Source organism: Leopardus geoffroyi, chromosome B3 (genome assembly GCF_018350155.1).
Source record: "Leopardus geoffroyi isolate Oge1 chromosome B3, O.geoffroyi_Oge1_pat1.0, whole genome shotgun sequence".
NCBI classification, from domain to species: domain Eukaryota; kingdom Metazoa; phylum Chordata; class Mammalia; order Carnivora; family Felidae; genus Leopardus; species Leopardus geoffroyi.
In genome coordinates this window covers 69147912-69163827 of record NC_059337.1, presented here as the reverse complement: position 1 = coordinate 69163827, position 15916 = coordinate 69147912, and the positions used below count along the sequence as shown (strand labels likewise).

The following is a 15916-nucleotide window of genomic DNA, read 5'->3' as shown; positions in this document are numbered from 1 at the left end:
TCCTACAAGATACAATTTTCATTTCTAAAGTTCAAATATACAATATACTTTAATCAAATTGGACTATGTTCCTTTGCAACATTAAGATTCCCTTCCCCTGGGTCCTTACGGACACTACACTTTCTGCTTGGCAACTGCGTTTCATCTCTGCATCTTTACATCTCATCCATCAAGCCCTTCCCAGATCCACCTTTGCATTTTCTCTGACCTCATGGCACTTTTTCTCCCCTGTCAAGGCTCTTTACAATATTCTGTGAATCCTTTGCTGGCATGCTTCCTGTCCCCTACCAGACTGAAAACTCTCCAAGGGCAAGACTTGGATTTGCTTGTCTTTGTATTCCATACTATGCTGTGCTTAAAATAGGTTGCAAATAATTGCCTTTTGTTTTATTGGTCTGTGGACGTCAATTTGCTGATCTCCATCAACCTTCCCGGTGTTAGATGATGAGCTGATTCTAAGAAGGAATAGGTTACTTGGCTTAAGAGGTGTTGATGGATCATCATCTTCTCCTGTCTCCACTGAGAACTTCTTAATGAAATGGTCATGACCATGTCACAAGTGTTGAATAAATACCTGGTTTAAATGATTAAGTTGCTGCTCTCCAGAATGATTTAAGATTGCTAGAAGGACAAGGAAGGGAATTGCAACTAGGGTTTGTCTAGCACCTACTTAGAGCAAAGTATTTTGCTAAGTACCCTACAATGGCAATGCCATCATGTGAATTTACCAAGGATCTACACAGTGATACGGATTATCCATGACACTTTAAAAACGTTTTCTCTAAACCTTTCAGCAGTCCTTTGGTTTTCCTTTTTCCTACTCTACAGATGATAAAACTGAAGCTTACAGATTTTGAGCAATTCGGTCAAAGTCCTATAGCTAGTAAGTAATAGAAAAGAATCTAAAATCAAGTATAATTCCAAAGCCGATTTTTCATTTGCACATAAGTTTTTGAATGGTTACCATTAGCACAGCTAAGTATTAATTGTATTACTGTTTCAGTTGTTTAAAGGTAATTATAATGAAAAGGTTGAAAGGTTGAAAATATATGCATTTATTCTGTGAAAAAGTGGCTCTGGGCTCATATACAACTTAGAAGTCGTACATACAAACCATTAATGATAGCAAGAGGATACGGTCTATAGTGAAGGTGCAGTTGGAGTTTTGGAGAGAGAACAATCCATTCTGCCTGAGAGTTAGGGATGAATTTATGTAAGAATGACACATGAGGTGAGCTTGGCTAGGAGTGAGAAGCAAGAAAGAAAATAAAGGGACTGAATTCTAATAAGATGGGTATAGTGTGGCAAGGAGTGTGGCTGAAGTTCAGGAAGGGACTTGGACAACAAGGACTCTGAACGTTGTTATCATAGGTACATGTTTCTCAAACTCACAAAATTAACAGACTTTCTCTAGGAAAAGAGGACTTTGGACAAGCTCTAATTCTTACACCAGGAGTCGAAGGGAACATTAGTGCTTGCATAATATGGACTGTTAAGAGTCTTACAGTAAAAAGCAAACAACAGAAAAATCTGTTGAACTCTGCGTAATGCAGCCAAACTGCTTTTCAAAAAAAAATTCATAAAATTATTGTTTGGAACACCTCTTGGGAAAAGCTAGTGTTGGCAATGGAAAGCCACTGAGAATTTTAAGCGGGGGGATAACACAGGGTTGCATCTTAGAATAACTGTTCCAGCAGCAGTGTGAATTATAGATTGAAAAGAAACAAGGCTAGAGACAGGTGATTTTTTTTTTTTTTTTCAACGTTTATTTATTTTTGGGAGAGAGAGAGACAGAGCATGAACGGGGGAGGGGCAGAGAGAGAGGGAGACACAGAATCGGAAACAGGCTCCAGGCTCCGAGCCATCAGCCCAGAGCCTGATGCGGGGCTCGAACTCACGGACCGCGAGATCGTGACCTGGCTGAAGTCGGACGCTTAACCGACTGCGCCACCCAGGCGCCCCTAGAGACAGGTGATTTTTAAGCTATGACATCAGTATTTAGCATATCTGGAACAGAGAAGGTCCTAATTCATGTTTTTTAATTAGAGTGAAATTTGTTATTTGACATAATTAAACTGCCTGTGTCTACAGACAACAAGAAAGTACCTTTCCAACAGACTGTAATCACCCAAAAATGTTTCAGAGGAAAAGCAAATGTGGGAAGAGGAGACCCATCCATAGATACTGGGGTATATCATCAAAAAAGTCCTGGCTAGCCTGGCTCCTTCCTAGGCGTCTCTGGAGAAACTTTGAGAAACAGCCTTTGGGTTCACTTGTCCACAAACAGAGTCCTTTTCTCAATTTCTAATCTAAAATATGAGGTCTTAGAATGGCTTTAAAGAAATCACACACTTTCAGACACTGCTTGGAACCTGGCTGGGTGGGAGGACTTCACTCCCACTTTACAGTGTGCTGGGTGGTGGTGGGGGGCGGACCAGACTCATCTGCTGCACTAGGGAAGGTGCGTTTCTCCTGGGGGCTCTTCCCTCTGTCTTTCTCCTTTAATTCCTACACCACCACCAGGAGGTAGGCAATACTACCGCCATTTCGTGGATAAGGAGACACTCCCAGACCACTTTCCTTGTCTCACTGAATCTGCACAACAACCGTTTGAACCACACTTCCTCACCCCCATTTTCTAGACAAAAGACATTAAGGATGAACAGCAAATGGGAGAGCCAGGATTCACACTCAGGTTTTTCCCACGCACTGTTTTCCTTGACTGCTTCTCTACTTGGTCCACTTTGAACAATAAAGACTTGAGAAATCATTGGTTTAAATTTTAAAAATACACGTGTAGTTTATTTGAAATGAAATACAACTGTTGTCTCTAGATATTTGAGTCTTAAGGTAGATGTTTTCTCCTAGCCCTTTTCTCTCTTTCCCCTACTGATAACTCAGTGAGGAAGCAGAGCAAGCAAAGGGGCTGGAATAAACAGAGTCAATGTTTTCCTAAGGGATGTGCCATGAGCCCAGCTGCCATCTTGATTCACGCCGCCAAGGTTAAAGGGCACATGAGGCTAGTCTACAGAGATGCTTTCCATACACATCAGAGAGAACAGTGTACAGTTTTTAAAAGACAGGGATTTTTTAGAGCCTGGGTGACTCAGTCAGTTAAGCATCCGACTTTGGCTCAGGTCATAATCTCCCGGTTCATGGGCTCTGTGCTGACAGCTCAGAGCCTGGAGCCTGCTTTGGAATCTGTGTTTCCCTCTCTCTCTGCCCCTCCCCTGCTTGTGCTCTGTTTTTCTCTCTCAAAAATAAACAAACATTAAAAAATTAAAAGAAAAATAAAAGACAGGGAAGTTTGGCCAAGAACACAGTGCTTAGTAGATATTTGATCATGCTGACTAAATTGAATTTAGTGTTTAATACACTGAGGAAAAATTTCCTCCAATCAGGAGCAATTGTAGTTTTGTTTCCTTATGCAATAAAATAGGCAAACTGAGATTCTATCTCGACCATTCAAGACTTACAGTACAATCATTAAAAATAACTCTAAAATAAATGGCTACATGTGATAAGGCTTGCTTTAACATTACTAATTCCTTCTTCCCGAAGAGGAATAAAGTGTTGTAAACTGATGTGCAGACATGACAGCTAAATAGACAGTATTGCTATGCTAGAGAAAATATTAAATCACATTATCTGACAATCCTTGGGGAATGGCTTTGCAATGTCAAGACAATGGGGAAATGATGTGAAATCAAGTTCACAGAAATTTGACTTAGATGTTCCAAATAATGAATCTGTCTGCTTGAATGTTTACAGGGAGAGTATTCTGATCCAAAATGATTACACAGTGATGGCAGGATAATTCTATGAAGATGAGGAGGGTTAAAATGAAATGGATTTTGGCCTATCTTAGCGTGTGACCACATTCATGTATGCCTTCAGGAAGCCATCTCCACACTTACCACATGCTACACACTGTGCCAGGTGCTGGGGTGCAAAAAGGGGGGCATATGTGGTCCCTGTTATCTAGGGGCTCCCGGTCCAGGGACTGATGGCTGTTACAGAAGCATGAACAGGGCCCTACTGGAGGACAACGGAAGAGCCCTCCTTCTGTAAAAGGCATCGGACACTGGTCTGGAAGGGTGAGGAGTTCATGAGCGGGGGTGTGTAGGAGGGGTAGAAGGCATTCTAGGTCCAGGTTTAGCAGTGAGAAAAAGTAACATGTTCGAGGACTGGTAAATATTTAGTATGCCAGCGCTCAAGGCAACTGTGAGCCAAGTGATGTAGATAAGATGGAAGGGCAGGCAGGGATTGGATCTTAACCCTTTATGACAGACCTCAATCGAGGGGCAACCAGAGTAAGACTGTGTCGAAGATCACACAGAGAGCAGACGGGAGTCAAGGCCAGATCTCAGTGACCTGGAAGCCATTCTCCATCTTACACCACTTCCACATTAAAGAAGTAAGTTGTTGGGGCGCCTCGGTGGCTCAGTCGGTTAAGCGTCCGACTTCGGCTCGGGTCATGATCTCGCAGTCCGCGAGTTCAAGCCCCGTGTCGGGTTCTGTGCTGACAGCTCAGAGCCTGGAGCCTGTTTCAGATTCTGTGTCTCCCTCTTTCTCTGACCCTCCCCTGTTCATGCTGTCTCAAAAATAAATAAATGTTAAAAAAAAAAAAAAAAAAAAGTAAGCTGTGATGCTGCAGTTCAGGGGCAACAACACATCCCCGACCTCCAGGTTGATTTGGATCACGCTGCTGAAGGAAAGGGAGAGAAACTGACCAAGATCACATGCTGCTCATTATTCTCCATGCCTCAAAGAGCTTGCTCGAAGGCCTTGGTTTGATTTCATCTGAGCCAATGACTGCAGCAGGTGTTAGTTTTGAGCACCTTCCACGAAGGCTCAGTCACACCCCTGTCCTATCTATGTGTACAAGATTCACAGGGTACCTGCCACTTCCTCCTAAGGGCAGCCTGCTAAGGATTTTAACATGCACCTGCAGCTGTTCCATGGTCCCCAATTTAGGAGTCATAGCTGTCACAGGCTAATGAAGCCAGACAGGAACACGGGGTGGGAAGCCCATCAGTGCCAAATGACTCACAGCTCAGCTAACCCAGTGCTTCCCTGAACACATGAGCCCAGAGTGTCCCTCCTGGGAATCTCTTTTTCTGTTTCCTAGATTCTCCAACATACAGAGGGGATCAGATGATTACCCTCTTAATTCTATTCACAAAGGCACAAAGGACACAGAATCTCCACCTCTCAGCCTTCCCACTTAGTTCCCCCAACCCCTGTGCCACCACCCAGATCCTGAAATGGTATCTGAGACTACTGTCTGCCATCTGCTCCATCACATAGCACCTATAGCAGGCAAGAGCTGGCAAGATGGCTCAATGGCTCTCACACCATTCAGAAACAGAGCCAAAAGTCTCTTTCTGCGGGGAGCCTCACTACTCCCCAGTGAGGGCAAGCGCACCGGAGCGTGCATTTAAGGGAGAAGAGCCTGCACCAAGCAAGGTAAAACCACGTTTACTAGGGAGGAATTGAGCCTCCAGAGCAATCAAGGCATTTCTAGTGTTCTTCTCCCAAGAGTTCTTTACATTGTGTATGGCAGAGCCATGCGTGCTCCATACACTCCTGCTTATGGTGTAGCTTCACATTCTAAGATGCCAGATGCTCTGCCCACACAATGTCCTCAGGAAGCCCCGATCTCCTGGAGGAGCACAGCTGTATCTTGGCCTGCCATGGAGCCTAGGTCATTTTAATTTCAGCTCCTTCCATGTTAAAATGAACATAGCTGGGCCGAATACTGCTGCACTGGGAGTTATTTAAAACCTTTAACATAGTGACTCCGCCGAAATGGAACAACGTTGCCAAGTGCATAGGACAATGTGACTCATGGGTGACTTTTACATCCAGCTCTGCTAGGCCGGCTGTCCCCATGGTACCTAGATGACTTTCAGCTATAAGCTGCTTGCCTCCATGTGCAGAGAAATGGAGGGACTTGGGGAGATAAGAAATGGGCCTTTTGAGGATAAATGTGCTCACAGGCCAGAAGGGGTGCCAAGTGGAAGGAGTGTTATGAGGAGTCTCTACGGTGCTCTGAGTTTTTCTGGCTCTCCCCAGAGACCATGGCAAGCCCCAAGCCATCCTACACAAGGCTGAGCCAAGAAAGGAATGGAATGCAAGAGTCCCCTTGGAACAGGATTCTGCCAGCTGCCTGGAAGGCCACCTGAATGTCTGCTATAGTAAGAAAAGCCCCTTCTGAAACAGTAAAGACCTCAGTGTCACGGATCCATCCAGCTCAGCCTATCTAGAATGGGCTGAGGGGATCACGGTAGAGCACTCCAGGAGAGAAAAAGCCAAGCTGGCATTCTTAGAAAGGCATTTACTTGGTCATCCGCTATAATGAATCATTTTTCCCCCAGATTTTTTTTTTAACTTCCCACATCTGCTGTTGCCCCCTACACCCCATGTCCAAGTTGTGTCTTAGGGAAGAATATGATCTTGCTTGTCTCTGTTCTTCGGACTTTTTTTTTGTTGCTTTGTTTCACTGAGTTTTTAGCAAGTTACACCGCCATAAACAACTTCCTGGAGCCCAAAATGTTTTGCTACATAGATATATGTTTATATTTAAAATCTTTCTTTTGCTGGCAACCCTAAAAAACTTAAATAAAGGTAACATAAAGGAGATATGGTCAGAAAACCAGAATGAAGTCAAGGAGCCAACACAACATTTAAGGAGAAGCAGATGGAAGGTGATATCTGAGAAAAATTTAGGGTAAGAAGTTTATATATTTTAATGTTTGAAATAAAGGTGTGGAAATAGCCTAACTCTGATATATGGCCATTTGGGGAGAAAAACCTATATGCCAAAGAGATTCTCTGCCTATAAAGACTCTGGGACCATAAAAAAGAAGGAAAAAACGAGTCTGAGCCCCCTGCTTCAAAGAAGGGCAATGGTGGAAGACTGTCTTCCTTTGATTCATTGAGAAGTTGAGCTGCCCATGGAAAATTCATCTGTCAGCTTCACACTGAGTCCTACATGAACAGAATCATCAACCACCCCTTCCTGGAATCGTGTTGGGAACACACATCAAGATCTATTTCTGGAAAAGAGCAAAGAACAAAACTAGAGATGAAACCCCCAAAAGAGATGTCGAACTGTCTCATTAGGAGGTGTAGGCTCCCTGATAACTAGGTATGCATCTGTGCACAGCCTTTCTGATGCTTGCGTGATCTTTCCAGAACAATCATAAAGTGACAGAGCATCCAACTCTCTGTCAGAAGTTAGCTCAGCATGCAATTCTGACCATCCAACTAGATCCAGCTCTGAGTTATGCAGAGTTAAAACCTAGCTAGACGTTAAGGATAGAAAGAAGTCTTTAAAAAACAGATGCCTATATACACATCAGAAGGCAAAGCTACATGTTGCAGTTAACCTAACTACCAGAGGGTCTGCTTTTAATGGAGGTTGGGGATGGACGGGTGAGAGCAGAGAGAAGAGACAACCTAGGAAAAAGATGAAGAAGGTACTGGTGACTTTGTATAATACAAATAACTGCAAGAAGAGGTCCTGTTCAGAATTATGTCTTCTCTGCATCTTTCTGAAAGAGATTGCCGCCTTGCTTTAAACAAATATAGCATTAAAACTCATGCTTCCATGTTCTTATTGCCTTATAGGACTGAAGCATATGTTTCCAAGTATTAAAAACAACTTAGAATATATTAAACAACATTTTTCATTAGCCTGTGAGCAATAGTACCCATCCCTGTGATCCTTCCCCTATACACTCAATTCAAAAGATGGAAGAAGAAAGTGTTTATCAGAAGGCTGAATTTCTTGTTCCAGCCCACTTTCTTTTCAGCCATAGTGCTTTCTGGAAGTTTCAGAGCTTTCACTCTTAAATGAGGTCAAAGTCGACTTCATCACACCTTACCTTGGAAGCCCGGAAAGAGAAGGCTGTGGACTTGGTGTCTGACTTTGCCCGGTCCTGCAGTATAAGGCCTTGGTCCTCTGTCAAGGCCAGGTAGTGGCCTGTGGTGAGATGCCGGAGGCGGAAAGCCTGGCCCCATCTGATGTTACTGCCACTCCAACTGGGCAGATGAAACAGACAAGAAACTGCATTTACACAAAACTATGTCTATTTCAATATTTCCCCTGCTTTCTTCCACATGCTAGCAGACTTTTAAACCCTCTTCCTTAAGGGACAAAGCACTTGTCTCCTGGCTTGCTTTAGTATTTCAGGTCTGCTGACAACTCAGCATGGTACTTCTCTTGTGGCCTCTCTTAACACCAATGAGGAGGCATCCTTGTGCACTGTTGGTGGGAATGCAAACTGGTACAACCACTGTGGAAAACAGTATGGAGTTTCCTCAGAAAATTAAAAGTAGAACTACCCAATGATCCAGTAATCACAATACTGGGTACTTACCCAAAGAACACAAAAATACTAATTCAAAAAGATACATGCACCCCTATGTTTATTGCAGCATTATTTACAACAGCCAAGATATGAAAACAATGCAAGTATCCATCCACAGATGAATAAGTATGTGTACTTATAACCATACATATATACACACACCATACCTTTTTAATAACACACACACACACACAAAATGGAGTATTATTTAGCTATATAAAATGAGGTCTTGCCATATGCAACAACATGGATGGATCCAGAGGGTGTAACGCTAACTGAAATAAGTCAAAGACGAATACCTTATGATTTCACTCATATGTGACATTGAAGAAACAAATGAACAACAACAAAGAGACAAAAATAGACTCTCAAATCCAGAACAAACTGGTAGTTCCTAGAGAGGAGGTGGGTGTGGGTATGGGTAAAATAGATCAAGGGGATTAAGCATACACTTATCTTAATGAGCATCCAGTAACATATAAAATTGTTGAATCATATTGTACATCTGAAGCTAATATAACATTGTATGGTAATTATACTTCAATGAAAATAAGGGAAAAAAAGGAAAAAAAAAAAAGAACACCAACAATGATGATGATCTTGGGACAAGACAACAATTTAATGCAACTGGAAGTCTGAGGCTTCCAATTGTTCCTTCACTCCTCTGAAGTTTCTTGATATATAAAAACACATGAAAAGAATACCTTATAAGGAAAGCTCATTTCTGGGAAAACAAAGTCATCTCTGATGTGCTATCTCAACTCAAACATTCTACTACCACAAAGAATCCCATCTTTAAGAGAAATAGTAAAAATATTTGTGCAGTTTACACTTGCCAGGGAGAGGCAGAGAATAAAGAAGCATGTGTGTGTGTGTGTGTGTGTGTGTGTGTGTGTGTATGTATTTGTGTTAGAAGGGGATACATTTTGTGGAAAAAAATAAAGCAAGGTTAGATGATTAAGGTAAGAGAGACCTCGTGTTTGAGTGGAAACCTTTCGATGGACCTACATCAAAATGTTGGCATTCAACAAAAGTCACTGTAAGTATTTGGGGAGCACTTATCTACTGAACTGAGCTCATTATCTTTTAAGTTAGAATAAAATTTCATGGTTAGACCTCTGGGGAAATAAACAACCTTAACTGAAACTATATATACATACCTATTTTGACATTTTAAAGAAGTCCATTAAGCAAGAACCAAGGCTTAATATCCCGAGAATGTGAGTACGTTATTGCAAGCTTTTTAACAGGGCTGGGAGAGAATACAAATGCCTCGAGCCAGCTAACAAGTGGGTGATCCTTAGAACCAGTATTCTTTAAACCAGAAACTTCCAAAGAGTTGTTCTCGGTAAAAAATTTAAATGTATCTGTGTGCACAAGTTCTAATATTTTCTTCTGATTTCTACGGATCAGCTTGAAGACCACCTTGGAGGCATATACCCTCACAAGAGAGACTTTCACAATGAACATATATTCAGGGAGAGACTGAGCAGGGAGCCAGTGGGAAAGGCTGACAAGGAAAACCAAACACCTTTCCCTCCTCTGTTATCCCAAGCAGTTCATCTCTAGCCTAACTTGCAATCCCTCTCAGCAAAATAACAGCCCAGAGATTACTGGATGCTGCTTTGCACTTTGATGTTTGGAGACCACATGTTTTTACTCAGGCACACAGCTCAAGTCTCAGCCTCCTGTTCTTTCCACCCCAGGTACAAAATTGTTTCTGACAAGTCAGGTAAATATGGTTTTCCTCACAGCTACATTTGCAGTGATGCTTTAGTCTTCTCTACCTCCTGCCATCACAACCACTATTTCTGTCATTTAAAGCTAATGTTCCACTGGAGCCAACCATACTACTGAGAAGAGAAACACTAGCTGGGTTTCAGAGAATCTGTTCAAGAAAGCAAATGGGAGAAATACTTTGATGACTTTCAGCAGACATATCCAAGCTCACCTTTTATAACCCGGTCACTGCAAGAGCAGTAAGACCTGGGGGCTGGGTTCAGGGCAGCGGAGTCCTCTGGCTTCAGAGTGTGTGTGTATGTGTGTGTGTGTGTGTGTGTGTGTGTGTGTGTGTGTGTGTTACTGTTGTTTGAAAACAATCTCAGGAAAATTTCAAAACTTAGCTCTGGGCCAAGGAACTTTTGAGAGTTTGCCAGGTGATGTGGAACAAATGAAATATTTAAGAAAATGGAGAGTATAGGAAAAGAAAATAATCACGAAAAGAGCACCACCCAAACCCTCCATTACCTTATCCGAAGGGGTTCCACTCTCCACAGAGATCTGGCTCGAGTCCCAGCTCCCCCAGCTTCATAGAATATCCTCCTGTGAGCAAAGTTGGAGATTAGCTCCTCTGAGCTTGACACTGATCAGCACCGGGGAGGGGACAGCTCCCGGCAGAGATTGTTCAAACCTTGCTGCTTTTCTAAGCCCTCGTAGAGTCAGCAAAACTAAAAGCTGACTCAAAGAGAAGAACAATTTCCCAGTCTCAACCTCTTAGGAAGGAAAAAAGGTGCTATGGGGGAGGGAACTGCTCACCACAACAGATAATGGACACTCATGGACCATCAGGGGTATGATGAAAAGGACCATCTCCATTTGCACAGTCAAAATAGCCTAATCACTCACATAACCATCATAGCAGATACCAAATGCTCCAATTCTTTTAGGTTAAGCTCTTTGATGTAGTTTTCCATCTCTTAAAAAATGTATTCGTACTTTTAAAACACATATACAGTACAGTATGAATTCACTTCCATTATTCTAGGAAGTCCAAAACAAAAAGCTTTATGCTCAATTGCTATAGTGTCCATAATTTTATCACTGTGCTCTTGTCTCCTTTTCTCTATTAAAGATAATTTTTTGATTTATTTTTAAATAAAGTTGTTTATTTTGGAGTAATTTTAGGTTTACAAAAGTTGCAAAGATAGTAGAAAGAGGTATATAGTCTCACTGTCTCCTAATGTTATCTATACTACACATAAATGTACATGTTACATTTGTAAAAACTAACAAACCAACATTGCTATGTCATCGCTAGCTAATCAAGGCTTGCCTTGGATTTCAGCAGTTTTTCCATTAATATTTATTTTCCCATTCCAGGATCCAATCCAGGAATACCACAATGCATTTAGCTGTCCTGTCTCCCTTGTTTCCTCTGGCCTGTTCTTAGTCCCTCCTTATTTTCCGTGACTTTGACAATTTTGAGGAGTAGTGGTCAGGTATTCTGCAAAATGTCCCTTGATTTGGGTTTGCTTGATATTTATCTGATGATCAGTAAACTCTATTTTTCAAGCCATACAATAGGGACCAACCTACCCATGTAAGTTAACTATCCTTGTTGAAGAGTATGTCTCATGAATAGTGGTCCCAGATTACCTGGTATACTGAATCCAGGCTCTTTTTGAGAATCTTGTGACCTTAGATCAAGACAGGTCGTTTAATTGAATTTAACTGCACTAATTTAAAATCCCACCTCTACCACAGAAGGTTTCTCTATACTACAACTGAATCACTCAAGCTCCCTGAGGATCTTGATCTAGATTTTGAGACAACAGGTAATCAGTAGAGATGAGAGAAAATGGGCAATTATTATTTTTTATCTGAATAAGTAACATCATTATGAGTTGGTTGAAAATAGCAGCTTGGGAGTTGGGCAGACCTCCGTCTGACTCTCTTAGGTGTGTGACCTTGTTAAGTCCCTTCACAGCTCTGTACGGAGCTTTGTTATCTATAAAATGAGCCTGATTCAGGACTTTAGTCACAGAATGGTTGTGAAAAGGTAATGTGTTTTTTGAAGTAAAGGACATGCACAAAAATATTCATAGATGAATTTACCCAAAATTAAAAAAAAATTATTTTTGAGAGAGAGATAGAGCATGAGTGGGGGAGGGGGAGAGAGAGAGAGACAGACAGACAGACAGACAGACAGACAGACAGAGAATCTGAAGCAGGCTCCAGGCTCTGAGCTGTCAGCACAGAGCCCAACATGGGGCTTGAACTCACGAACCGTGAGATCATGACCTAAGCTGAAGTTGTACACTTAACCGACTGAGCCACCCAGGGGGCCCAATCCAAATTTTGTTTAAATAGAGATGTTTATAGGGTGCCTGGGTGGCTCAGTCGGTTAAGCATCCAAGTCTTGATTTCGGTTCAGGTCATGATCTCACGATTCGTGAGTTCGAACTCCACCTCAGGCTCTGCACTGAAAGCTTGGAATTCTCTTTTTCCGTCTCTCTCCGTTCCTCCCTCACTTGTGTACTCTCTCTTCAAATAAACTTAAAAAATTTTTTTTAAATACAGATATTTATGTCAAATATAGAATAACACATTACATGGCACAGAAACACTGAAATGTTATGTTAATAGTGGTTGCCTCTGGGTGGTGGGATTATAGAACACATTCTAAACCTTGTCCAAATGTATATGGAATCAGGAAACACACAGTAAATATTAAGAAAGAAATCCTGTGTGACTTGAGAGCTCTAATTGCCCAGGTGTCTCTGTGCCAAGCCTAGAATGGTAACGGCATTGCGCTGACCTCCTACTCACCCACACTTGCTGAGGTTTTCATTTATGTGTCTCCCCACTCAGGACTGGAAGTGTCTCTCAGGTGAAGAGGGTGGGAGCAGCTCACCCCAGGTCACAGGGTTACAGAATTCTCTCCCTCTGACATCTGAAGAATTCTGGAAGGTTAGTCCCTCCCACCTGGGAAACTTGAGGGCAGCCTGCTCCATTTAATCTTGTACGGTTACAGAGGTTGAAACAACCTGTTCTTGTTCTATAAGACAATTACCCAAGGAGAAGTGTAGAGTGGGTGGTGAGCTGAGGCACTTTGAAAGCTTGGCTGACAGCTTAGCCTCAGCTTTAACAGGTTAAGTGACTTACCCCAGGGTGCTTGACAAGCCAGAGGCACAGCCAAAGACCAGATCTCAGAATGCTAGATTGTTACTCTACCTGGCCTGGTGCTTTCAGGCTTTAGAAGGAATAGAAATGATTTCCTCTGGAAAGTCAGCACCCTCACTCTGGAATCACCTGCACGCCTTCATGGCTGCTGGTGTCTTTTCGTGAATTCTTGATTCCCTATTCCTTTGTTGTCTCCCAGATTTCAGTATTCCTGGCCATCCTGGCCAGTTCTGAGGATTTTCCTGACACCACAAGACAATGACGAGGTTGCATCCTCTTTTCATTGAGACCCACTGACACAGAATCTCAGGTTGTAGTATAATGAATAGCTGCTTACTCACCCCTTCATGCTTCCTTATAAAGGAAAGGGATAAGGCTCTTTTACCTGTAAAATCCACCCCCCCCCCCATATTAGATCCTGTAGAATCCTCAACCAAGGGAAGGTCACCTTTGTCTTATTTCAATGATGGCATGCATGCCTGCTTCAGGATGCCATTTGGGAAATTCCTCTCCATCTGTTTCACTCTTCCCAGCACCTCCTTTCAAATATTTGTACAGTCTTTCCTTTTCATCAGGCTCTTGTTAAAGTACTCGCCAGGAATGGCCACCAAAAGGTGGGCTTCTCCAAGCAGAGTTTCTGCCCAGGCTGCTACTAATTTGGTTCAAATTTAATGTGTGTGTGTGTTGGGGGTCAGTGAGCTGGGGGGGGTCAAGGGTCATGCACAAGGTTATCATTTCTTTTTTTCCAAATTCCTGCCCTTTCAAGAAGAACTGGAATAGGAAGAAAGAACGAGTTCAGATGTATTCCATCTTAGAGGTAGCTGACTGCAAAATTCCTAAAATTTCAGGTCTTTACCCACCTGCAAATCTTCCCTTTAGTGCAGAATATTTAAAAGATAGTACCCAGGCTATTGCATCATTTTACCATTTAAAATCAAGAAAAAGAAAATCACCATTGCATAGAATCACATAACATTATTTAGGGTAGGGAATCCTTAATTCTAAGGAAATTAGGTCAGCCTAACACCGTATCTCAGAGATAACTGTCAGTTAACTGGACCAATGCCAGGGAGGAAGTCAGTGAATTAATTAGGCACTTGCCACAGGTCTGCACTTTATGCGTCCTAGACAGTGTTCTGGGTCACATCTGGTTCCCATGGAGAGATATTCAGAGGACAGAGCAAGTAGGAAGAGATTCAGCACAATAGGGATACATACTGCCAATGCATGGTTTCTAAGACACACATTAACATGTTTGAGCACACTGCTCTGCTCCTGAAGGTCCTTGTATAGTTCATCTGATCAGGAACAAGCACTGGTGGGAGTGTCAGCAGCCTGGCTTCTAAGCTACCACCTGAAAGCAGCCGGTAAGTGACCTTTGGCAGGAGCCTGAGCTAGAGGATCTCTTAGTTGTGAGGACTTGATCCCATGTGTCAAATGAAGTAAAAGAAATGCAGTTAACAAGGTTCCCACAGGCAATTCACAAAAACATAGAATGTATTACCACTGGGAGATCACCCACTGCTGTCACAAATTCCACCTAATTTGGATCCAATTAATTTTTTTAATTATTTACCACATTTCTATAGTTACAGGGGCCAAGCTTTTTGGGCTCTGTTCCTTTGGTGATCAACAGGCTACCAAGGGACACTGCAGAATGAATTTAAGACCTGGATTAGTATCGTCTATCTCCTGGTTTTGAATTTTTGAAAAACATTTGTTGAGGAGTTAAGCAGAGGATCACAGAAAGCATCACCCTCAGAAGTGTCATCTACATGTGTCCCTTGGCACCATCCCTGCTAAATCTAGCTCCTGTTGGATACTGTTATTTGGTTTCTCCAATCCTATTTAGTAATAAGCAAAATGAAATCACCAAACTCCACCTCAATTACTTAGTACCTGAGAGGGGAAAAAGAGAGATGATCTGCCTTTGAAGCCCCCAGTGAATGAGTTAAGTGCACAAACTCACTACAAAGATTAGTGGGTGCTTCAATCTACAATGAATGCTACCAGAAACTCCTCAGAGAAGCACTCAAAGAAAATGAAGGCACTGGGAAGCATTACAGAACTGCTTGCCTAAGAAGCAACAGGTGTGGCCAGGTACTCCTGTGCTTGAGCTCCAGGGCACTGCCCTTCCTGTTTTACAATACCATGGCTGGGTACGGTTGATGTCCACTGACCAATGCTTACAGAATTCATCTGTGGATTAGTCTGAGTCACCCGAGACTGAAACACCTAGGAAAAGGATGATGCTATCGCCTTACCTGTGCTGGGAGTCATTCTGGTCTGTAGATGGTATCGTCAAACACTCATCATGACCATGGAAGAGACGTACTACATGCCCACCAAGTAGGTATCCTGTGAGAGAATTATATTCTACTATGAGCTGACAGGAAATTTAATAATGAGAACACCAGGTGTAAAAAGGATAAATTCACACAGCATTGAGTCAGTTATAGAAAACACCAAGAAAGAAGCATTTGGAAAAGGGCAGATTCCATGAATTCTGGCCTCAGGAAGGAAAGACAACAAAGTCAAAATTCTTTGTTTTATTTGAGACAGAGACACACACACACACACACACACACACACACACACACACACACAGACTCCCAAATAGGCTCCACACACAGCAC

The 15916-nt window shown here is 42.4% G+C and overlaps 1 protein-coding gene across 19 annotated transcripts in view; it reads right to left on the bottom strand.

Annotated features, from left to right (window-relative positions):
- Window positions 1–15916, bottom strand: part of RYR3 (ryanodine receptor 3) — a 529106-nt gene that overhangs the window by 272598 nt on the left and 240592 nt on the right. For all 19 annotated transcript variants that reach the window (XR_006704802.1, XR_006704801.1, XM_045450137.1 and 16 more), the window contains exons 8-10: window positions 15545–15638; window positions 10626–10700; window positions 7893–8049 (exon numbers count right to left, since the gene is read on the bottom strand). Coding sequence is in view for 17 of the 19 variants with exons in the window: in XM_045450137.1 (XP_045306093.1) it covers window positions 7893–8049; window positions 10626–10700; window positions 15545–15638 (326 nt within the window). In the remaining 2 variants the exon portion in view is untranslated. The remainder of the gene's footprint in view (window positions 1–7892; window positions 8050–10625; window positions 10701–15544; window positions 15639–15916) is intronic.